The sequence below is a fragment of the Phalacrocorax carbo genome, chromosome 2, assembly GCF_963921805.1.
Source record: "Phalacrocorax carbo chromosome 2, bPhaCar2.1, whole genome shotgun sequence".
NCBI lineage: Eukaryota > Metazoa > Chordata > Aves > Suliformes > Phalacrocoracidae > Phalacrocorax > Phalacrocorax carbo.
In genome coordinates this window covers 80,023,889-80,049,234 of record NC_087514.1, presented here as the reverse complement: position 1 = coordinate 80,049,234, position 25,346 = coordinate 80,023,889, and the positions used below count along the sequence as shown (strand labels likewise).

General features: G+C 38.2%; 1 protein-coding gene across 9 annotated transcripts in view; it reads left to right on the top strand.

Annotated features, from left to right (window-relative positions):
- CTNND2 (catenin delta 2) overlaps positions 1-25,346 on the top strand; it is a 687,140-nt gene that overhangs the window by 584,564 nt on the left and 77,230 nt on the right. For 8 of the 9 annotated variants that reach the window (XR_010371561.1, XM_064443387.1, XM_064443390.1 and 5 more), the window contains 3 exons: positions 2,396-2,581; positions 12,942-13,115; positions 24,230-24,380. Coding sequence is in view for 8 of the 9 variants with exons in the window: in XM_064443387.1 (XP_064299457.1) it covers positions 2,396-2,581; positions 12,942-13,115; positions 24,230-24,380 (511 nt within the window). In the remaining variant the exon portion in view is untranslated. The remainder of the gene's footprint in view (positions 1-2,395; positions 2,582-12,941; positions 13,116-24,229; positions 24,381-25,346) is intronic. The other variant, XM_064443391.1, reaches the window with a different exon arrangement.

The following is a 25,346-nucleotide window of genomic DNA, read 5'->3' as shown; positions in this document are numbered from 1 at the left end:
GAAATGAGAGAAAAATTTTCCTCCCTGCCTTAGTAGTTTTAACCTCCTGTCTAACAGGCTTTTAACTCTATGACATAAAGCAGTTGTGCAGCTAAATACAAAACACCATAGCATAGCCTCCTACCTTGCATCTTTATCCCAAAGTAGAATGTAATTTTAATAAAATATTTAAATAACTGGCTCTAAATCAGTTGTTAATCATTTCAAAAATGGTGCTATTATAACAATAAATTGAACTTCAAAATAAGTTATAAATGTTGTTCTCCAAATCCCATGGCAGTTTCACTATTAGATAATTTTGTAATACTATTAGTGACTAAAACCTGAAATACTGAAAAACAGGTCCCTGCTCTTGCAGGCTCTGAAAGAGGATGGGGGGCTTCCAAGTGCATGCAGGGTTGGTTGTTATCAGTCATTCCTTGTGTTGGTAAAGTCACGTGTGCATAAATCTTAGCAGCATTACAAGCATCTTAGCAGCACTGTTTCTTAAATATGTCTAATTAGAAAAAGCTATGATACTTCAAGTTAAAATGTTAAAAATGAGTGACTTAGACATGGTTACCTGACAAAGTTACTGTTCATAATTTTAATTTGATCTGTTAAGACTATTGAACTCATATTTAGTCCCCTATGACAAAACTGAAAAATATCTGTAGGAATGAGGAATACAAGGTCCCCTGAAAGTTCAAAGCTACAAGTCAAGAAGGAGTGATGCAGCTGCATGACTAGAACTAGCTTTCTTGGCTTGCATGAGATCACCTGTGTGAAGATGTTGGTTGCATTTGAGGCTTGGGAGTTTGCTTATCAGTTTTTAGTTTGAGGTAGTCCTTGCAGTGGACTTAACTAATTTGTTTTTGACATGAGAATTTTAAGTGTGAAAACTATTACTTTTAAAAAGGGGAATTAAAATTCAGAATCCCAATTAACAAATGCAAATCTTCAACTTCAGCACGGTATGGATGTGCAGAAGTAAATATTAGCAAGAGTGAATAAAATTCAAATACAGAAATGTTAAAGTAACAGAGGTAGCAAACTTTTTTATGGCCACTCTGAGATCTGCAAAGCTTTGAGGTAGAAAGGTGCACTAAGAAGTTTCATCTTCTCTACATATATATTTCTAATGTGTTTATTTGGCTGGAGATCTCAAATTAGTATAAGTGTAATGTGAAATTTCACTTACATTTTTAAAATAACTAAATAAAAAATCCTGTCAATGAGTCTGAGTTTTGTTCAGTGTCATCTCTGGAACTTCATGTCATCTCAAAAACCATGTGTCCGGCAAAAACCCTGGCATAAGCTCATACAGTATATGAAAGTAAATGAAGCACCATCTGTTTGCCTCACTGGTAAATATGGTAGAGTATGACCAAGCCAAAAGCCTCATGGTAATTCCATTCTGGGTTAATGGAGCAACAGAGATGGAGTGTAGTGGCTATCCCTTTTTATCTCCATGAAGCATTAGGAACAGTTGAAATATACATAGATACAGACTGGCTTTTTTTAACCACGCTTTCCATGCCTCCAGAATATTAAGCACATGTCCTTCCTGTTTAAGGGTAGTCAAACCAAATTGAACCAAATAAATGAGGAGGCTTCAAGTGAGTATTGACTTGCAGAAATTATCTTGAATTAGCAGTACCATCTTTTTTCCTCCAGTGGGTCTCACTCAATTTCTGGATCCCCTCCACCATCTTTTGCAGAAGGCACAACCTACTGGGGGAATAAATGGATTAAAGGGAAAGGCTGCCTACAAGTTATTTGCAGCCTGGCTAGAAGCAGTAAAAGCAGCAAGAGATTTCTAGTCTTCTGGGACTCAAGAAACATCATCTGTTCAGGCTACAAGTATTTGTGAAATGGAAACTGGCTCCCATTTTTCTGGTAATTTACATGGAAAGGATGCCAGAAATAACTTTTATTTCTGTTTTCTTTAAAAAGAAAAACAAAAAGAAAACCAAACAACAATCCCACCCCACAACCTATTGCTATTTTCTGTTCGTAGCATTTTCTTTTCACTGAGGTGGGAGTTTGCCGACATTATGTGCGAGTGTTCAGGTTCTCTTGATTGCTTTTTATCTCAGCTTCTATTTCACATGAGGCTCCAGCATGAGTTCAGAATGACAATAAAAAAACCTCATGCAAAAAATACTGTCCAGACTACTGATTTCTTTCCATAAAAATTTCTAAATCTCTTAAGCTGTGGTTACCTGGGGAGTGCTCAGAAATGAGCAAAGTATTGTGCTGGGGAAAATGTGTGTGCAAAGAACGATGATATTTCTTCTGTTTTGTATACAGAGTGGCCAAAGGAAGGATTTTAACTTTTTTATTCTGGTTTTGTTTTCTGTTTTTGCTTGTTTGTTTGTTTTGGGTTTGTTTTTTTTTTGGTCACACTTTTCAGACCGTTGAAAACTGTGTGTGCATTTTGAGGAACCTCTCATACAGGCTAGCTGCAGAAACATCTCAGGGACAGCAGATGGGAACAGATGAGCTTGATGGATTACTCTGTGGTGATGCCAATGGAAAAGACACAGAGAGTTCAGGGTGCTGGGGGAAGAAGAAGAAGAAAAAGAAATCACAAGATCAGGTAATGAAAGTTACTTGCAGCTGTGTTGTGAGTGGTTGACGTGCCCATCATTTAAAATATAAATGATTAATGCACTGTATTAGAAATAAAGTGCATGATGCATAATATACAAAACTGTTGCCTTTGTTAATTAGCTGAGAGCTTAGAGCAGAGTATGGCTCGAGTAACGAAAGGAAATACGTTTGCTTGAGAAAGTTGCACATTATGTGGTGACACCTGGAAGCTGTAGTCGTGTGTACACTGTGAATGTCATAAATACTGTAAACTGCTCAGTCTATTAAAGGAAGCCATTTATAATGAAAAGTGTAAGTCTTAACATTCAGATATAATCTGCATACACTTTACACTGTACTTCCATACAGCCACCTGTGCGTTGAGAGGCCTTGATGTAAGCAAACATCAGGCTTACATTTGTATATTTATCTGCTTCAAAGTTAGTCTTGTACTCTGCCTCTACATGTTGAGAAAAAAATGTGCAGGTCTGAATCCAGCAATATGAGTGAATGTTAGAAGCATGCATATTTTGGTATATTTAATATTGTTACCAAACAAAAATTGTGAAGTACAGTCTTGGCAGTTTCCTGAAGTTATTTGAGGTGCTGCAGGTTTTACTATAGGTAGGTTGACTTTCAAAGTCTATTTATCTCCTTGTTTTCCCATTAACAACTTAAAATTTGGGGAATGCTGATAACGATGCCACGGAGAAAGACGTATCAGTACACACACTAAATAGCAATGAGAATGGCTACTGATTTATGAACTGCTTCAAACGAATTGTACTGACAGCAGGCAGTTCTCCATCTCTTCCTAGACTTTGTCTTTTCCATTGCCATTTATTTCTATTTCAGATTGCTCAAACAAAATATTTGAGTAAGCAATTAGGCGCACAGGGTATTTGCATAAATGATGTAAACCAGTATTGAAAATATTCCTGAGTTCATAAAGGCAAATTGTGTTAATGTGGAAAAGTTATAGGCACATTAACAAGCTAAGATTCAGGTACTGAAAAATGCAGCATTCATGACTAGTAAGACTTCAATTTTTCTAGTTAAACGTTGCAGTCATCAGATAACTTGAATTTATTGTGTCCTTTTGTTGGGATTCCTGTATTAGGCTACAGCAAGATAAAAAGTGCCAAAGAAAGCTAATTTTACCCCATAAAGCAGTCACCATCCCTGTGCCTGAACTGACAGTTCCCACACACTGCACTTGCAGTTATTCAAAGTGCAACAACAAAAATAGTGTGTCTGGATATGAATGGGTCAAACTGCAACTCACCTTTCTCTTTTGATGCTCTGTTTACCAACACGCACATATGCACACGCGCACATGCACTATATATAGTCTTTTTAAAATCTTCCTTATATATTCCTTCTGTGATTTCTGGATCTCAGGTTCATACTTTTAACTCTGTATTAATGATTGTTTCATTGTTCCTGTCAGACTTGTCTGTACTTTAAAGGTTCCCTATAAAAGATCTTCCTCCTCCTCCAGGCCAAAGAACTAATCTCTTTTGGCTGATGTCCTTTACAATATATGTGCTTCTGCCTGCTCTTAGATATCTTCTGTCTGTTTCTATAAGCCTTCATTATCAGCATGCAGCATGGTAAAGGTCTCTTCAGATCTGCTTGTGTTTGCCTAATCATATGGTTTAATATAATTTTCAAAATCCAAAGAAAAGTAAGACTGTGCACATATTTTCAGGTTTATGTTCTGTAAGCTTTTCTGCAGCAAGGCAATACATTTACTCTTTCTAGAACTAATTTTGTGGTGCACAGGACCACTTTTCCTTACAAACATTAGAAATATTTTTCTAATGAATTTTCTGCTTTCATCTCCTTTCCTTTAAATCTGGACAGCCGACCCTATCTTGCCACATACAAGTTCTCACCTGTGGCTATTATTCAGTTCAGGAGTTTAAGGGAGCCTTGTGAGCCGCCTTCTGCAGTTTGAGTTATTCTCACCCCGTGATCCTTGACTGTTGTTGGCCGTACCAAACATTTTAACATATTTTATCAAGTTAACTAGAATGTTACTAAAAAAAACTGTGACTGAGGTCTGTTAGCAAGATCAGCATGCCAGAAACAGCTCTCCCAAGTTACTCTCATAAATGGAAAAGAAAAACAGAATAATGTTATTCATGTAACTGTGCCTTTATATTAATAGCATGGAGCTCGACTCCAACCCAAACGGAGGTAAGGGTAAAGGTAATTTTTTTGTCCATTTATTTTGCAAAAATGAGCACACAACTATATTCAGTAAGATTTCTTTCTGGAAACCACCCAGTCCACTAATGTAAAAACAAAACCAAAAACAAACCCCACACTGCTTTGGCTCTGTCATTGTCTTGCAGTTTTTCAGGACCCCAGCACATTCATTACTACTGAAAAGTAGGACTAACTGGAAGCCCAGATCATGTTCTTCTGGACTGTGTCACAGTCCGGAACACTCTGTTTACTGTTCCTCTGTGTGTCAAGAAAATATCACTATTCTTGGGTGGTTTTTGGGGGTTGGGATTTTTCCCAGGCAAGAGACTCTAACAACGGGGTTATCTTGTGTTCCTCAAGTTAGTCAGAATTTACCCCATGTAAACTAAGCTCATCAACACTTTCTGGAGGTTGTAGGAGAAAGTTTTCACATGTCCTTTCACCATACATGGTCTCCCTGTGTGCTGACTGCTGCCCTGTGTATTTCACATGTACATATTCTTTTACAGTAATCTCATCATTTTTCTGCTAGGCTTTTAAATTTTTCTAGGTAATGCCTTTCATAATCTCTTTTCAATTGCAGCGCTTAAGCTGTTACCTGCTGCTTGTTCTGTCCCTCAGAACAGATCTCGTTCTTTCCTCAGCATGCTGTCTTCATAGGAAGCAATGATTTACAACATCTGAAACACTGAAAGCATTGCACTCCACCGTGGGTTTGGAACCTGTGGAAGGAAACCTCAAGGAAGTGGAAGAAGAGAAAGATATAAAAGTAGTCAGTTACCCAGATGCCCTGTGAAGAGATGGCATTGACCTTCAGGCTACTTGTAATAGATTGTTCATGCTAGACAATACAAACCTAGTTACCTGTTGGGAAAGTTCTTCACAAATGTGAAAACAAATCTTTCTTTAGGCTCCTTATTATTGTTGCTTACAGATACATGAAGTGGAGTTCAGCCCAGTATTAAAACTCCAGTCATTTACCTATGTGATTCCTTTAATACTTGAGAGTTTTGCCTTTCACGTCAGGTGAAGCAGAGGGAGCAGACACATCTCTGAGTTGCAATACCTCAGTACACGGGAGTAGTTTCCAGTTCTGCGGCCTGCTGTGTTTTGTGTCCCCAGAAAATACATGTTCAGAGCATAGGTATTGTTCTTTTTTTTGGCAGCGCATGGGGTTCTCATATAATGAAATTGGCTGTCTTAGTCTTCCTCAGTATCATAGGATCATTAAGGTTGGAAAAAGTTTACCAAACAGTGTGGGGAGAAAATGTTCAGATTTTAGTAAACGCAATTGTGAAATTCTCCTTCTACAGTATACTCCTTCTATCCTTCACTTAGTTTCTCAAGTGTTATTTTCTTGAACTCCTCCTGAAGTGATGGGGTATTTATGGGGTGGTCTTTAATTTTTGAATAGAAGTCATCAACTTATTTAAAAGCTACTGGTAGCAAAACTACTGTAATTTGGCAATAATACCAGATGTATCCTCTTAGACAGCAGGTGTTGATAAAGTAACAGTCTTCTATACTTTAAAAAAAAAAAACACCTCATACACAGCTAGGGAGTTTGTTTCTTAAACCATAAAACAGGAGACCTGTAACATTAAAGTCACTTTCTCATTGGTTTTCTCTGTAAAGAAGGTAGAAGTTAATATCTTTGTTTTATGATTTAGGAAACAATTATCCCTATTTCTCTAGATTATATTTCAGTAGTAGTTGCACATAAGTTATTTGGGGAGAAGAACAGAACTCAGTGGTAATACAGAATGAGGTTTTCTTGGAAAGGCCTTTCAAGAACAAATTGGAATATATTTTTCATTCATGGCATCAGTTGTCTATACCAATGGCAACTTCTCTACATCTTGAAATCAAATAAGAGATGTTTCTTTGTTAAGTATAATATCACCTTTCAAATGACTTGACTTAAGGAGTTCCCTTGGGATCACAGGAAACAAGTGTTCTTATTTCAGAATAAAGGTGGGCGATGTTGAAAGAGCCCGCAGTCCTTTTTCTCTTTGGTGGTTTACCAGAGCTCAGACAGGTTCCTGAGGCACATGCTTTGTTACACAAGTTTAATGCCAGAAGAGACTCAAACCTTCTAAAGATTTTCAGTAAAAGCCAGTCATGACATTGGTATTCTAAGGAGAAATAGAAAGCAAAATTTCTATAAAGGCTTCAGGAAAAATAAGTGAGATTCGCCTGACTTTATTTGTGTCTCAGGCCCCAAGGACTGTAATTCCCTGCCATCGCTGTTGTTCGTTATATTCTCTCTGCTGCTTACCTGTGATCAGCTGTTACGGAGCCCTCACCCCACAAAGCTCTCCAGCTGTGCAGGCCTTCACCTCTGACTAGGGCATCATAGACATTGACCCCCCTGCCTTGTATCATGTCACTCTTCAACAGAAACTAATTTTTCCACTGCTGAAAATTTTGTTGCCGCTGTTGGTGTGCTCACTGCTGCCAACAGGTTATTCTTTAAGCTGTACGAGGAATGAGGATTACGACAAAAAGCAGTTAGGGGAAATAAGATGTATAGTCCAATTTCAGTGAAAGAGCCAGGGAGTTGTCATTAATCCTTATTTTATTTCTTGTTATGTAGCCCATTATGTACATGTGGCACTATTTCATTTCCTTTCTTCATTAAGAAGAAACAGGCTCACTTCTTGGCTTCATGCTTCTCTCAAGTTCCCATCTGTGATCATTCTTGTCAATCCAAAATCTAGCCCCAAATCTGATTTTTGATTGGAAGTGACACTTTTGAAATGAGCCTGACCTTCTCTTTCACCTTCTGTCGGGAGCCTTAAGGCATAGCAGCAACATTTCAAGTTATATATCACTGGCACACCTCTTTAGCATGCTTGCTAAATGGGCTGTAAATTCTTCTATCCAGGTGAAATAATGGGTTTAAGGCTATAATATTTCAAAAAGAATAAAAAATAAAGCTGTCAGATATGCCTTTTATGTGGTGAGACTACTTTACCAAGTATATTTCAATAGTCTGCTGAATTAATAGGCAGATAAACAGAGAAATGGTGGTGGTTCCTAGGTTTAGCTAACAATCTAATCTGAGATTAGAGATGAAAGGCTGTGTTGCCAGTATGTTCTGCTCAGGAAGGATATTGCTTCCACTTGTTGCTTCCTTGTCTTGCACAAGGTGGTTCTGCCAAGTGTTGAGTAGCAGGAAATCAACCCTCTTGAGCAGCTCCTTCCAGAGCTTCTTAGCAACCATTTCTAAATTCTTGCTTGCCTACACAGAAATGTCTCATATACCCTGGGAATCTCTCAGTATAATGTATGACCACGTTGTTTTCAAAGTCAGAACTACAGCGGTACTAAACATAATTCATATTTCTCAATTTCTGGAATATAGTGCAAAGCCCATTAGTTTCAGCTTCATCTGGAAAGCAGAGGGGTGAGGAGAAGGAGATGTAGTGAGATGCCAAAGATTGTTGTCCCTGGATTGAACTCCATCCTGTTTTATTTGGGAGGGGTCTGGATTTAAGCAAGGACAAAATACACAAATCAAATTAAATTATTTTTCTTAGCTAAGTGTTATAATATAAAAAACTTGAATAAAGGCATTGACAATTATTTTAAGAATGTCATATGTAATCTGAAGTATAAATTAAATTTATTCATATCTCAGATTAATTATAAAGATTCAAAACATTGAAGTATTTTGAAAGCATTCCAAACACCTTTCCCAAAATTGTAAATATTGTTGCATCAAATTGGGGAGGTTACTGTTATTTATGTAATAAACTGTATAAAAAAAATTGCATAGTTTTGTTGGGACTAGGTGTTGCTGGACCACAGCAGCTCTGCCCTCTCCCACGCTACTCCTGTAGCCTCTGTGTCAGTAGACACCTTCATTTATATTCTCCACCTTTCTTTAGGCCTGGATGTCTAAAGTGAAATCTGTCTTGATTTAAATAGCGGCATTCCTGCCTCCTTTGTATCAGCTGCATGATTCCCATCACCCCTGAAAGCAAGCTCTGTGATTTTGATGAATTTTTGTTGCTTAACCTTAGATTTCTGCTCTTGGCAGCATTGGCCAGTGCATCTCTTGGACAAACGTTTCCAAAAGAGGTTGTTGGACTGATATGCCTCGGGACAGCTGGCATAGACTGCCACAGCAACTAAGATATGCAGGGTGAGAAATCATTGTACTCTTAGGGGGCCTATTAGTTTAAAAGTCTTTGACGTTTCAAAAATGCTTTTGGTGAGCACTGTTTAATTATTGATATAAATTTTGTCACTGATGCTACAAAGAGCATAGCCACAGCATTATCAGAATATTTCAAATGTCTAGGATCACTGGAGAGAGATCAAGATGGTTTTAGTCATTGCTGAGTTTTGTTGGAGTTTTTTTCCTAGATTTTCCTTTTTTAGTAGTGGTATTTTGCAGAGACTGGGGGAAAGGAAAATACTCGTATTTAATGGATGAAAATAAAACACTGTTGTTTAGTTATCACAGGAAAAGCTATCATCATGTGATACTCCTTAATAACAAAACCCACGAACTTGATGTTGGTAGTAAAAAACCCAAAATACAGAGTGCACTCTTCTTGCTGAGTTAAAGCCTTCCCTGGTATTCAGTACAGCTACACTATAAACATGGATTTGATCTCATTAAAATGTGAAAGAAGGTGGTAGATAATCCGTTCTGTAGCACAGGGGAGCATCTCAACGAGTTTTTCCTGCTCGCGAAGTTCCTTAGTAACATGAAAACTTTGGAAACTTTATTAGAGTACTCTTACTCTCAAAACTCTGTTCTTAAAGGTCTTTATATTGGACTTCTTATTCTTCTTGACTTTCATCCTTTCTTTGCAGCAGCTTCAGGAAATGAGAGATTTGTATCTCACCCACGTAACAGTTTGTCAGCTTCAACCACAATATATGTGGGTAATTTCAGCTGAAGGAGGGAAACCTGGAAGGAATAGTTGTTTATGACTTTTTTCCCTCCTTAGCATAAGCTGGGAAGAGTAATTGCATACAGTCGTCCTCTTTTTCAGAGGCTCTTAATACATCCACAGCCTATCTCAAATAGACCTTACTGATCATTCCTGATGGTCTGCAACAATACAGTAACTGTTTCAGTAATTCACTGAGTAGAGTTGTTTAGCACACTTCCTCAGTCCATTAATATTGAGCAATGTGAACTACAGAGCAACTTCTACCATGCCTTAGCCACCATTTGAGAAAATGGACTGTAATATCGTTTTGGCGAAAATACTTTTTTTCGCCCAGGCAGCTGACGTTTACATTTATAAAATACAAAATAAATGGATGAAGATTGGGAAAATCTCATTTGCAATAGCTTCTTTTCTGACCTGTATCAGTCCTGCATGCCCTGCGACAGTTGGTCTGTACAGCTGCAGGCACTGGTCTCAGCTGCGCCGAAGGTGCCAGAAGCCATTAAGCCCTCCAGTGAAGGGTTAGGTGAGATCCCACATGCAGGAACAGAGAGGAGCTGAAACATGGAGACCGGGAGCGCATGGCAGGTCATGTTGCTTGTGCCCTCTACCTCCCAGAAAGTGGCTACAGGAGCATCTTTTCTGTCTCCCTTTATCACAGGACCTTGGAGAGGCTACCATAGGCACAGCGTGTATGTTATGTGTGGTTGGCAGCGACACCCTCCCTGTGCATGCCGCTCAGCTGCTCTGGGCACACACACCACGGCTGAAAAATACTGCAGGACATTATCCAATGCATTATCACATACAGGTGCAGTACCAAAGGCTTCCATCACCCTTACAAGGACCCTGAGGCATCAGGTGTCTTGAGAAAAGCATCTTCCCCCACAGTAGGTGATAAATGAATACAATCGTGCTAAAAGACAGTAGCAGGGAGGGCAGGGAGAGGCAGTAATTTGTCTCACTATTTTTTTAAATGTTTTCTCATTACTGGGAAGAATAGCAAAACCACATTAAATATTAATTTATCTGCAAGTATCATTTCTAGTGCTTTATAAGTACCAGCACAACATGAACATATATACAGCTCTATTTATATCAGCTGCTTTTTAGCAGTCGTTGGGATTGTAAATACCTGAGTTTAAAAAAAAAGTTATATCCTCACATGTGTGCAAAAAAATGTATCGGGCCGATCTGTTTGATACGTTATATGTACTTCATCCCTGAAATAATATAAGTACCCTGTGCAAACTCTGTTCAGTTGCATAATGTGTCCATAATTCGTGCAAATTGGGAAGAGATGGATGAAGACCTGAATTTGTGCCCTTGGATGTAGCAAGTTGTTCATTAGTGGACTTATTAAGGTACGAAGTCCAAATCTGGTGTGAGGTCAGATTTGACCTGTAAGACATGTTCCTCATTTGTTTTCAGAAAAATTCTGAGAGCGCAAATTATTGAATTCTGAGAATTAAAATAAGAAGACAGTTTTTATGTATTTTTTATGAGCTGATGAGAAGTCAGTTCTGGCAAGGATGGTGATTATACGGAGAAAAAAAGAGAACGGAGTCACACACAGTGAAATCAACCTATGGGTTTAATGGCAGAAAAGTATTTTAAAAATTCAAAGGCATAGCCCTGTAATAGTATCATTGGAAGGGATTTTTTTTCCAGAAAGCAATTTTCCTGTAGTTCCTCAGGCACCACTGGATATTGCTGTGCCCACTCTTTTAAACTATGGTAACTTTTGTCCAGTGCAGTGAGTTTCATATCTGAGCAGCATTCTGGTTTTGAGTAACTGCTCGTGTGTATTAAATGGTCTCACTAGCTTTCCATTTTGGTGGTTTTTCCTGCTTTAATTTAGAAAAAAACAGTGTTCTGGATTCTTAGTGGTGGTAATCTAGCAAAATTATACGTAGATTTTTGAAGGTAGCTTAAGTAAAATGATGATTGCCACTTCCTGAAAATGAGAGAATCTAGGTCTTCCCAGTGCAAGTATTGTTGTGTTGTTTGACTCATAACTAATTAGATCAGCTAAGAAGATTAACTGTTGCAGATCTAAACAAGGAGGTAATTTGGCCTGTGCTGTCTATGTATGTCTAGTAGATGTTTAATGTTATGATGCACATTTTTTACCTATATAATCACAGTAAGCTCTGGCCTTAAAGTGTGTACTTTGTATTGTATCGTGCAATCTGTCCATGTCAGAGGTGTTAGAAAAGAGATTGTATTAAAAAGTCAGGGCTTGTTTTTCACACTGGTATTAAGGCTACGAATTTTCTAAATCCCTTTATCTGTTCAAAGCAAATAAAAATATATATTACATATATAGATTAGAATCACATTTAAAATATCTTTAAAAGTGTATTCCACATCTTACTTTTGTTTAAAAAAGCAAAAAATGTCCTTGAATTGCCTTCTTTTTAAGATGTTTCATGCTTATGTGCAAGTATTATGCATTCCACTGTAGAGGTGGATCACTGTTCTCCTGGAATAAAGTTTCTCTTTCTGATAGGAGTGGGTTTTGTGCAATAACCTGCTTGTTGTCCAGGAGTTAATATTAACAGTTTTGGATATCAGACTCGGGTTATTTTCTTGGCAAAGCTCTGTATGTGATGAGAGGAAGAATATGTTTTGTGCAAGGTGGTTCTACCTACTACATCAGAGCCTCAGACTGTACGGCTGGCTGTATGGCTGAACACCTCCAGAATTTGCACGGTGAGAAGCCAGAAGTTGTTGAGCAGTTGGAGAAGACATGTCACACTTGGGCCTTTCAGGGGTTGGCGGGCTCATGGCCTTGCACAATACAGGTTTCCACATTAGTGTTTCATGCTGTTGGTTTTGCCCACTTATAAGAAGAGAGAGAATGCAGAGAACTAAGCAGGATGTGAAAAAGGAAATTCTCTTCATATGCAAGTTCTAGATTTGCCTCTTAAGATATGTTCACATTCACTGGGCTTCTGTTCCCACCCAAAAAAAAAAAAATGCAGTGAAAAATGTGTTTGTTATATCAACTAGCTAAAACACTGTGATTTCTGCCAATGCTATAGCTCCTCTGTAAGGAGTGTTGACTAGGAAATTCGGTTTCTCTATGAGAAATCACATGATAAGCTAAAATTGAGAATGGCTGCTTGCGGGCAGATGCCTTCACACACACAGACATAGATGTTATAGCTTCAGCTGAGGCAGTTGTCAAGTATTTCACTGTTCCTTGCTGACAATCTGATTTGTACTTTCCAACAGTGGGATGGCGTAGGACCTCTCCCAGACTGTGCAGAACCACCCAAAGGAATCCAGATGCTGTGGCACCCTTCAATAGTCAAACCCTACCTCACACTTCTTTCTGAGTGCTCAAATCCAGACACACTGGAGGGGGCAGCAGGGGCACTGCAGAACTTGGCTGCTGGGAGTTGGAAGGTAGGAATATTAACCTGATATGTATTTCCTTTTCAAAACCCCCTACAGATGGCAGCGAGTTGGTGATATAAATGTATCTGAATGCTCCTGGTAGGGGAATAACCCTCTGTTTTCCCCAAACTATCTGCAGTCAAGTTTGAGATAGTCCTCTGAATTGATACAGGTAGTTATATCATAGGACAAGTCAGCATACAGCAGTGAAAATCACATTGGTCAAGTATGAAAAATTGCCACTGAAAACCAATATCCAAATGAGGAGAAGCAGCGTCTTTATGAATCTGGGGAGACAGAGCCATGAAAAATGAGCCAAAAATATCACCAGTGACAGTCAAATGAAACCATATTGTTTCGTCACTGCGGAAACTGGTTGACATTCTGTCTCTTAAGAGAAACCAGGCAAGAGCAGAGCAAGTTATAAATCATGTGACACCAACACAAGAAATCTTACCATCTACTTCTTAAAAAATCAGACATTATTAAAATGTCGACCGTATGATTACATATCTACAATAAGCAAGGAAATGCTTAGTCAAGGCACTCTATTCCAGCTCATTCTGGTTTTCATATATAATCAAAAGACCAATTTTTCTCTCTATTATTTGCAGTGAATTGAGAAAAAATTGAAGAACTCATTTATTAGATTCTGAAAATATTTCTAAACTTAGAACAGATCAATAGAATTCAATATAACAGTTGAGTCCAGTTTACTTTTTAGGGCAATTTCTTTACCACTTTCCTGATAGCAAACTGGTTTGATTGGGTGAAAAAGTACTATCTATCTAGGCCTATTGTATGAAGTTAATGCCTTGATTTTAAGTTAACTCTCAGTGGGAATTTTTCACATTCACTATGAAAACATGCATGTATGTGGAAATACAGCTATCAAAGTTAGATCTCAGAAGGTATCCTGTTTGGTATTTCAGCATTTCAGCATTCGTATGTGATAGGTAAATACCAATCTAATGAGGCATCCATTTCAAAACGTTAGGTCTGAGGCTGAGAAGTTAACTTTTTTCCCTGTAAAGCTTTATTGGAAGTTGAGTTGGCACATTCAGTAGATCTTCAGAGGCATGTGATTTTTTTCTGAGCCCACCAAATTTATAAAATGCCATTGACTATTGCATTCATTGACATATGAAATGAGTAACAAAAGTATCTGCTCAGTGATTTCTGTCCTACAAAGTGCTACGTATACACTGTGCTTGAAAATCATTATACTTCTATTATTCTCATATTGTAGACCACATCAGGTCATGTAATCCTGGCACAGAAACACAATAAATGTGTTTTATTTGGTTTCATTGGTTTTGAGTGCAGCCCCGGACCAAATGAGAAAACGATGCATGCATATTTGCCAGGACTAATAGGAGTGCTAAGCCCCAGTGGTGCCCCTTCTCCCATTTCTAATAAATCTGTACCTGTCATCTTTAGTTGGCAGAAGTATATGGTGGCAAGAGGAAGGAAAGCTCCACAGAGCTCTATGGCAAGTGCCAGGTTAGAAAAACTGATTTGAACTTTAATACTATCTGTGCTGATACCATGGGAAAAGCTCAGTTGTTCTCATGTTACTCTAAAAATTCACCAATTCCATTGCAAGTGATGTGCAGACACAGAATGAATATCCTTAATTTCACATGTCATACTAGCCATTTTTGTGAGGGGAATAATCCTCTCTGCGGATTACACAAGCATTGATGTTTCTACCTTTTGACCTCTCTTTTCCACTGCTGCAGTCTTCTGGATATAAAATGACTGAAATAAAAGGTAGAAAACTCTTAAAAGAAAAGGTTATTCCTAAGGGAGATTCTCATTTTTTTAGTTCCTCCAAGAAATTGTAATTATATAAAGACTGGGACAAGATCTTTTTTTTTTTAATTGAAATCTTTCAAGAAGTTTATGATGGACTGAAAGAGAGAAAAAAGCAAACTGCATTAAAATAAATAATGTTGCCATTAATATTAATAGCAATAGCAACTGTGAGGTTTTTTCCAATTAGAATTATTTTAATGCCAGAAGAATCCCAGAATACATGAAGCAGCCAGTGCACCAGGCAAGGTCACACACTTCCAAAGATAAGGTCTCGTTTGGAAAAAATATGGTGGAGTTGATACACTTCCATAATTCTTTCCTAGCTGTTTCACCCTTTTGGTTACTCTGGTATAAAGCTGTCTAATCGTCTTTGGTGACCGAGAGGTAACACTTTTAACACAGAGTGTGCTTAACCAATGCCATTATGAAGGGAAAGTGAGAAGATAATAGGAAGCCTGAATAATTTTTAAAAAATAAAAATATTGTAGGGGATTTAGATAAATGTCTTCCACTAGAATTAACAGATGATATGTGTCTAAATCCCCTAGACTGCTTTTGAAAATCTCAAACACAAAAAGCAAGCAGCAGTACATAGCTTTAAGGATTAAAAACTGAGAGAGGCTGAAAGTTTTCATTATTTCAAGGAATATAGTTTCTCACTGATACATGTACATAACATCAACACATGCATATAATAAATCTTAATCTGTAGGACATTTTCAGCACTGTTTCAGTTGCAGGAATTCCTTCTGAAGCCAAGTGCTGACAAAAAGCCAAAAAAGTGTGACATACATATATTTGCATATAATTTTTCTGTCAAGATAAAACACTCTGGACCAAAGCCTTGCCATATATTACCCATCTGCAAAGTAAACTTTGTTTTTTTACAATGACTAATGCAATATTTGGTCTATGCAATTATTAGAGCCAAGACAATCTATAACAAATCAAAAAAGGAGTATACTGGTGACAAATACATTAAAGGGTCCAAATGAAGGTTTACCAATAAAGCAGGATACTGATCTGAGGTAGGAGGAAGGATATTTTCAATGCAAAAATTTAACCTGGGATAGATCACATCTGCATATCTTGCTTTTGGTGTATATTCTGGTTCAGAAGAAGAGATTGGCAGCATATATCAAAGCAGAACTCATTTTGGAAGAGGCTGTTGCAGGTCAGTATGGAAGTTCATTCATCTCACTCTCTGCACCAAGACATCGTGACATAGGGAGGACACTGGTATTGGAATCTGAAGGAAGCAAACCCATTCCTGTCATGGAAAAATGTATGCGTATCCTCACAGATCTCTCTTTTTTTTGTTCATATACTTATTTGATGCATCCATGCATAATATGAATAGCCCTTCTGAAATAATATATATGGAGATGTCCAAATATGCATGCTTTGGGGCAGAATTTGACAAATTCAGGTTTTCCACATCACTGCCAGGATATGTTTAAGGGGTGACTACTGCTTTGCACAGTGGCCTGTGATGCTAGCAGTTGGTCACTGCATGTCCCCCTCCTGAGGGGGTTGATGGCCACTGTCAGTACATACTCCAAGTACACATGCAACCTGACAGCCTTTGGGCAAAAATCTAGGCAAACAGATTCCTCATCAAGCTTAGCTGGAGTTTTCACTGAGCAAATAAGCCTTGAGACATGCCTTTGGAAGCAGCGGAGACTCTTTACTTCCCATTAGGTATCTACTTTCATTGAGAGCTCTGTTAGTTTTCTTGCCATTTAATTTAGTTTTTACCAAGTTTGTGCAAAAATGCGCGAATAAAAATAGGTTTGCTGACTCACTCAACTGTATTCTGAAGACACCACTTGCCTGCTTGCTAAGAAATTTCTCTTACTATAACACTTCAAACCTGAAGTCCTTTCTGCAACCTCATATCATTATTTATTTTAATACCTTGGATTAAAAAAATTACAAAGTATAAAATTACAAGACTCATCTCATAAAAGGAAATCTCCATAGAACTTTTTATATGTAATCTGGCATTGGTATTTTTCCTTAGGTGGTGGAAATAAAGGTGGCAAGTTCTTTTTAGTTTTCACCTTGGTCAATAGGCTATTAATACATTAAATCTACTGAGCATGTAAAATTTATATGCAAAATGTCCTACAGTTAATGATGTCCAGAATCCAAGGTTATGTCCCTTCTGAACAAAATTTCCCTCTCAGGAAGAAAGGAGATATTGGGATATCTGTACATTACTATGTCCGTCTATATGTATCTGACAGCTAATTTTAGGTTGATGTCAGTTTATCTGCCAGAGACGTTTCTGCAATACCTGTTACCTCTGGAGGTCATCTGGTCCAACCCCCTGCTCAAGCAGGGTCATGTAGACCCAGTTGCCCAGGACCATGCCTAGGTGGTTTTTTGAATGTCTCTAAAGAGGGAGACTCCACGGCCTCCCTGGGCAACCCGTGCCAGTGCTTGGTCACCCTCACAGTGAAAAAGCATTTCCTGGTGTTGGGCAAACCTCCTGTCTTTCAGTTTGTTCCCATTGCCTCTGGTCCTACAATATTATCTTTTCTGTTACAGGCAGTTAAAACACAGTGTTGTCACCACAGGTAGCATTTCCTTAGTTTTGTCAAAGCCTTAAAAATAATTTCTTCATTCATATGATCCTGTTTTGTTTTAAAATACTGTCTTAACTTGTATAGGTAATACCTATCTTTTAAAAGCAGGTAACAAGATCTACTGTTTCTGTTGGCAACGTAATGTCTTACATTAGAACAGGTAGCACACCTCCTCTGGGCATTGGCGAGTCCCTTCTGTGTGCCCAGTCATCTGTCCCAGTTACTTTTCAGGCTTTACAAACTTCCCTCATCTGCTTTAATGACAGGATGGCCAGCTTCATTTTCCTGAGTGTCTGTTTGTTCCTTGGGCTCCTTAACATGAAGAACAAGTGCTGCTTTGTTTAAGTCTTGCAATTATGTGAGGCCACAACATTCCTTGGCTAGTTCTTTCTACCTCCTTTCCTTTCACTTCCATGTTTGATCATACTCAGCAGGGAGTGATAAGGCTCTCTGGTTAGACAACTGAATGTCCCTGCCTTTGATCCCCAGCAGGTACAGTGCCCATGTGAATGGGATTTGTTGGTCATTGGCCTGATCTCGTGAGATAGCTAGATGCAATCTCAATCTTTGTTCCTTAGGCGAGCAACTACATTTATTTTCTTAATTCCATCCTAGAGAAATCTGACTCTCATGGGAGCAAGAGCTCCATTAAGTAAATTACTAGATAAGGAAACTGAAAACATAAAACGGACTGATTCAGTCACAAGGTCAGTGCAGCTACTTCAAAGAGTAGTATAAAAAGAGTTTCAAGCTCCTTACCATCCAGGCACTTGCAGATAATGAGTAATTATTGTCTAAAGCAGCAGACATCTAGGTTATCAATCTTCCTCTTATCAGGCAAGGACATATTGTGGGTTTCTTGCCAGACTTTTCTTATTACTATAGCTATTTACATATTAACTGTTTGGAGTTTCATCGGGCTGTTCCAGGAGAAAGTTTTTTGTATTACAGTGAAAAGGCTTACATTCACTTTCTCCAAAATATTAATATTATAAATCCTTATGTGATAGGATGGAGAAGAACGCTTATAACACATCACGTAATCAACAAAGGCAATTTTTTAAAATAACCAATGCTTTATTCTGTCAGGCATTCTTACCTGGGTGGAATCCCCCCTGTAGATGAGGCAGCACAAATTCATACAGGGAAACATATTGGCTCTGTAGAAGGGAAGATAAAATTCAAGGGACAGGACAATATTTAAGAAGTAAGACCTGCTGCTGAAAACACCCATATCACAGGCATCATGAGGAGATCGGCATGGACATCAGTTTGTGGAATGAGAGCACAGTACCTGAAGGTGAATTCATGCTCAAAGTAATCCCTTACTATACTCAGTCAGTTTGCTTCCCATGAAATATGTCAGTTTTGTCTCACAGCCTTTCTTTTTTAATGACATGAAGTACAATTTTTGTAAAATTCTTTCTAATGGCTCTCATATAATTTTGAATACAGAGTACATACTTGTACTGCAGAACCAAGAATGATGAGCCACAAGGGCAATTCCTTCTGAACTTTACCTTCCTCAAATATTTAAGATATCTTCTGTTAACACAATTTTAGTTTTCTCTAATTTATTTATTTAACTTTATATCTTTACCCACCAGATCTTTTCCTTTCTTTTTAAGCTTGACTAAGATCATGCAGCAAGAGGACAGTAACCAGTTAATACTTTACTCATGTCCCAGCACAAAGATGTAGAGAACATACTGGTGGCCTACCAGATGGGATCATTTCTGAGAACAAAACACTGTACTCACAGAGCAGAAAGTCCCTGGGAAGTGCTCACTGTCATCACAATTGCAAAAGATAGCTAAGATTTCAGAGCCTCGCGCTCTGTCAGGTGGTGTGACTTCTCAGGGTTCTCTGTAGAGTTATTTGAGTAAAGTAGCTCTGTAATTTTCTAAGTGGAACATAAAAATGTAAAAATACTCCTTTTTTCCTGACACATGTATGACATCGAGTGTGATCAGACACAGAGGAATTTTGATATTTGATTACTCGTTGATCTTTGATCATTAACATGCAGTTCTCTTCCATGGTCTACTGTTCCACTACTGTTAGCAGACAGCCCCTTTCTAAGCCTCTTCTTGCAAAATCTGAGTCTCTCTAATCTTCCTGGTTCTGTTGTTAATCTAGTTTGCTTTGTCACACTCACTCCCCTGATTTGGCTTTAATTTGTAGTTTATGTCTCAGCAATTCCTTGTAACATTCGATATCTCAAGATCTCAAGAGTCGTTGAATTACAGTGTTGAACTGCACTGAGACAATGCAAATTCTAGTCAAAATTGAAGGATGTGATGGTGAAATATGCTGGAGGTACTCCAGTAACACTGATGTCAATGGCAGGAAAGTGAATCCATTCAAAAAATCAAGTGTATATGATTGTTGGTATTCCTTGGAGGTTTTTTATGGGTTTGTTTTGGTGGTTTTTTTTTCTTTTTCATTTTGTCCTGGAAATGTCTTCATTTTTCAGTTTGATCTGCTCTGGTGGTGCTTTGTAGGAGAATAATGAAAACCATATGAAATACTAAAAAGAGTTAACTGCCTAAACGCTTTTCAGTTTTTCTGAAAAAAAAAATAAGTAAGTTTTATCTAGATTAATTACTCTCTTCTTGAGTTTCAGCCTAATGTAATCTTAATCCCTAGAGGCATTCAGCTATGGAAAGGGTCCTTTATAATAATAACTGTGACAAACTAAAAAATAATTTTCTGGTTTACTGTATTTTTCTATTTAATTACTATGACAAAAATAAAAAGGGAACTACTAATGAAAGTGGACATAGAGACGCACTAGGTACCTTCAAAGTGATGTATGGTAGTTATGTCCCCCTGAATTCAATTATCTGTAGAGAGTATTTCATGCATAGATTTTGGCTCCTGTGCTTGTTTCTGATAATTTAGCCTGCCTGCAATAAGGATTTTGGGGTTTTTTGTTCCTCATTCCCTCTAAAGTGTTTGCTGTTCCCATAGGAGCCCTTTCTCTTTACAAACTGAACAGTTATTTGATCATTGACACTGCCACTGATTTGTGGAGTAACAGGATGATTAGGGATATTGGCAGAGTGCCTCATTTACCTATTGATAGGCAACAAACCCTTTGTCTCTTTTAGTTCTTATTATTTTTCATCTCTCTCATAATTCACTGAGCTTATATTGGCAATTGACTTGCAATGTGGAAATGCAGGCGTATTTCACGATAGCTTTAGGCAAACAAAAGGATCATCAGTATACGCAAGAGCGAATCAATTTTTCCATTCTCTGCGAGAACAAAACAGCCGTTTTGAGGCATCTCAATTTGAGTGTTCCTGAAACCCGCACAGCGCAGCATAATTGCTTGCAGAGACTTGTCCTAATTGGCAGCTTAAGGAAAGAGACACAGACAGTTCTTACCACTTTCCATATGGGAAGTTCTCTGGAGACTGTTGAAACAATTAATAGATGTTTCTGTCTTTCTGCCTAAGGTGCATGACTTGAAAATGCAGATGAAATGATTGCAAATCACACATGGAGGAGTCTGTGAACTTTTCCCAAAGTGGATGGCATTCTCTGGAAAGAGAGAGGTCGGGGGTGAGGACTGTGCAGGGGAGAGGAGAGGTTTTGTACATACTTTTCTCTCTTTCCCCCATTGTTTTATGTATGCATGTGCATACGTGCATCTGTAAAACATTATATCCGGATTTTTCCCCTCTGAAAACTTCTCAGTGGTATTTTTTACTATTGTGATCAAATTAATTGGTTCATTACAGATGCCGAAGGCTTGCATGTCATTTATTCAGTAAGGAGGTTTATATTTCCTCTTTTTTTCATACTGAGTTATTTCAGTGTTGTTTCTATAATGTCTTCTGCTCTCCCTGGGGTTAAAAATATCCATTTCTTAATTTGTTTCTTTTAGACTTCTGTTTTGTAATGGATGGAGAAAATACTACGATGCAGGAAGTCTGTTCTGAACCTGGGTTTCATAAAGCAAGTCCTTGTGTTTTCCCTTGGTAGCTGACTAAAAAAAATTCAAAGGAAAGCTGTTTACTGAGATTTTAATATGGAGGTTCTTCTAATATAGTGAATAATCTATAAAATCATTTTAGATTCTCTCTGGTATTGAATAGACACAAATAAGTTTTTTTCAAAAAAAAAAAACAACACCCCCAGTGATTTCCCATGTAATCCATATTGGAGGCACTACATCTGTGATGTACTTCGGCGATGAACAGCAACATCTTTCAATATACTGTCTGCTAGCTTGAACTGTCACCTCAACCAGGCAGGCTTGCTACTTTCTCAGAATAGTCTCACTGCTACTGTGAACTCTCACTCCGGCAGTCACCCTGTAATCACAGAAGGCACAGCGGAGGCCTCCCCTGGGAGATGTGTAGAAAATCCAGCAATGGGAGTTTTTAAGTGCAAAAAGCTATTGCTTTGCGTACTCCCCGATGCAGGTGAGAGTGTATTTAACTGGCAGGTAAATACATGTTGTTAAAACAGGAAGCTTAGAAAGGTTAATTTGGTGTTTTCATAGCATCCTTTATATTTAACGTCCCATTAAAATAAAGATACAGGAAATAAATTATTTTTCAGCAGATACTTTCAGTTGAACTCACTGATCCTTAAGATGTGTTTTTGGTTTTTTATCTGGTGATCATCCTATACACCGGTTCTAGACCAGAGACTGAAGGAGAGAGCATAGAATAAGATCAATGAAGAAGCCTGCTACTACTTCTTCTCTCACCCAAAAGCTATTTGCTTTGCTGCAGAAAATGATGGACAATTTATGTTTTAGACGTATTACATTACTATGCTCACTGATGCTAGGAACCCCGTGTCCCATTTACCTGACTTGAAAGCTTATTCTAACCGTTATCACTTTAATCTACAGCAAAGTCCAGCCAGCTAGCTTTTGTTACACATGGTTACTACAGAGGAGAAATAATAAAATAGTATTGTTTAAATGCTGGTTTCTTTTCCGTTTTCCCAATTTCCCCTGAATGACTTCACTTGGAATGAATTTGCACTCCAGATACTGCAACACTGCAGCCCTTGTCTGTCTCTGTATCTACAGTTGCTATCATAAAATATGTTCTGGCTTTTGCTCTTCAAGGCACCTGTGTATAGAATAAACAGATGGTAGCTTTTAAATTGAGCACTTCAGCTGTGGTAAGTAGAGGCCATATGCAGAGGTTAAGCATGGTCTGCTGACAGTGAGTGTGCTTACCGTTTTCGAATGCTTTATTTCATGGAACTTGTTTTTACTCTTTCTGTTTATGGAGGAACGCTATTGCGATGTAACTGTCTTTTAAGGTGTGAACTAACTGTTCTTTAAGGAAGGTTTGTCAAAAGAGGAGAGTCATCATGATCTGAAAATCCTAAGGCTTATCGTCGTAGTTTCTGAAATTCTTGAAATATTTCAAAGGCTAAGGGCTTCCAGAACTGGATGTCTTCACCATCCAGGTATGATGGCAGGATAAGCATCCTTGCCAAGCAGTGAAAGGAGGAAGACGCTCTGCTTCAACAAATTCCTTTCAACTAACAGTATGAGGGGCATGAATGTGAACTTTATGACAATTTCAGAGGAGAGTTCAGGATGTGCAAGGCATATACGCCTAGTAGATGGCTTGTTTTGAAGTGGACTGTGCTGAGAAGACTTGCATATCCTGCAGGTATCCAAACATCTCAAATTTGGCAATACCTGTAGATTTTCAAACCACAAGCTCACAGTTTTGGTCTTGTTTACATTTTTTCCAACTTCTGGAGCTAACAGTGGAATGAAAAAGAGGATAGTATAGTTAATATTTCATCCCTTCAGATGCTGGGAACCCAAGCTGTGCAGCATTGGATGGACCTCCTAGTCATGGTACACTGCACAGATCCAATCCATGGAGGAGTTCACTGGCATGATAGTCTTTAGAGCTCTTAGAGGATTTTCTTAGAAGTAAACAACACTATTCATCATTTCTACTGTCAGACAAAAGGGATGTTCACAGCAGAACACGCTGCTTCACTTTGAGATAAAGACAAGGGCATGCCAGTGGTGTCATGACCAGCTCCCAAGTGGGAGATGCCTAAAGGCTTCTCCAATACAATCAGCTGCTGGTTTTATCGTGTAGCCACATGATACATCCAGCTCAGCACGGCACAAGCCTGTGCCTGCTTCAGATCAACTCTTAGGTGAAACTTTAACTCCTCAATGTACTTTAGTTTTCCGGTTAGGACCGCTACCAGTTCCAAAATCAGACATATAGTTGTCCTCATTTTTCCTTCTGAACAAGTTGACAATCACAAGAGAAATTATAACAGCATTTTCATGTTTTTAGACTGAATCGTTCTTATGGTAATAACAAAGAAATACTCAGACCTCTTGAACATGTTTTGTAATATAAATTTTGTTGGTTTAGCAGTGAATAAGCATCATTAGGTGTTGCATAGAAAATGCTCATGCAAAGCAAGAGGTCTGCAGACTTGGGCTGTGAAAATGTAACCAGGTGTGATAGGAGTAAAGTCAGTTCATCATTTAATTTCTCTGCCACCATAAAGAATTAGTGCAGATTTCCAAATCAAGTGGTTGCCTAGCATCATAAATGCAATTATTTCCTCTCTTTTGAGTTTGCATCAACATGCTTCAGTTATCCCTTACCCTGTATCTGTTATAACCTGAGATGCCTTGCTTTCTGTAGTGGATTTCTCACTTTCTTCTTCATGCTTTCCCATGTGTCTTTACAGTGGTCAGTGTATATCCGCGCTGCTGTCCGCAAAGAAAAAGGATTGCCAATCCTGGTGGAACTGCTTCGAATAGACAATGACCGGGTGGTATGTGCAGTTGCTACAGCTTTACGAAACATGGCCTTAGATGTCAGAAATAAGGAGTTAATAGGTATGTTCTTTCCAAACAATCTATATATTCTGTGGGTTTGTTGAGGTTTTTTTTTTTCCAGTTTGCAGCAGAATGAGCATAATGAAAACAATTATTCTTACATTTCTAGCACAATTTAATTCTTTCTCTAACGTGTCATATTCACATTTTGTGTGACAGCTTAGTGCTATATTGCAAGGAATTGTTAAATTAATTAAACATCATGCAATGTTTCATGATCTGTCATTCTGTAATCTCCAGAAGAAAAGCAATGGCTTTGTTCTGCTTTAGCACTTCATTCCTAGGCTGGCAGTAGCACTTGCGTCTTCCAGATCGAGGATCTAGGCAGAGCAGCCACTCCTGAACCTCAGATTATGTATTGCAAGTAATTTTGCAGTCATGAAGTGACAAATCTTCAAGATAGTGACAAATCTTAAAGATTTTATGGTGCTCCAGGAATTTACTGGGCAGGTGAATAGCTCCAGCAAGAGAATTGGGAGGTGCTTGATTCGCAAACACATATGTAGTTAAGGAAGAGGACAAAAATTTACATAAATTGTTGGTGCCTCTGAATTCTGATGGTATGGTAAGCGAAGATCTTGGGGGTTCGGGTTTTTGGTTTGGGGTCTTTTTTTTCGATTTTTTGGTGGGGGTTTTTTAGACTAAATTCATCCAACCACTATGGATCGTTGAACTTGTATTTTCATGTTCCACCTTTGAAAAATTACTGCTTCCTTGGTTTTGAAGTATTTCAGCAGCCATAACAAAATTATTTCTGCTCCTCCTGTACATTAAGAGCATATATTTTATTAATTTTTGTGAACTTGTTAATTTGTTATCATTACAGCCTAATTCTCCTCTGCTTTTAATTGTAGAATTCCACAAGTAGATGCTTATGACCATAATGTTTTATTATTTGTATCCAGCGCTATCTCAGGGTTAGTGCTTCATTACAGCAGTGCTCTGGAAGTTGTTAAAGCAAGGCGA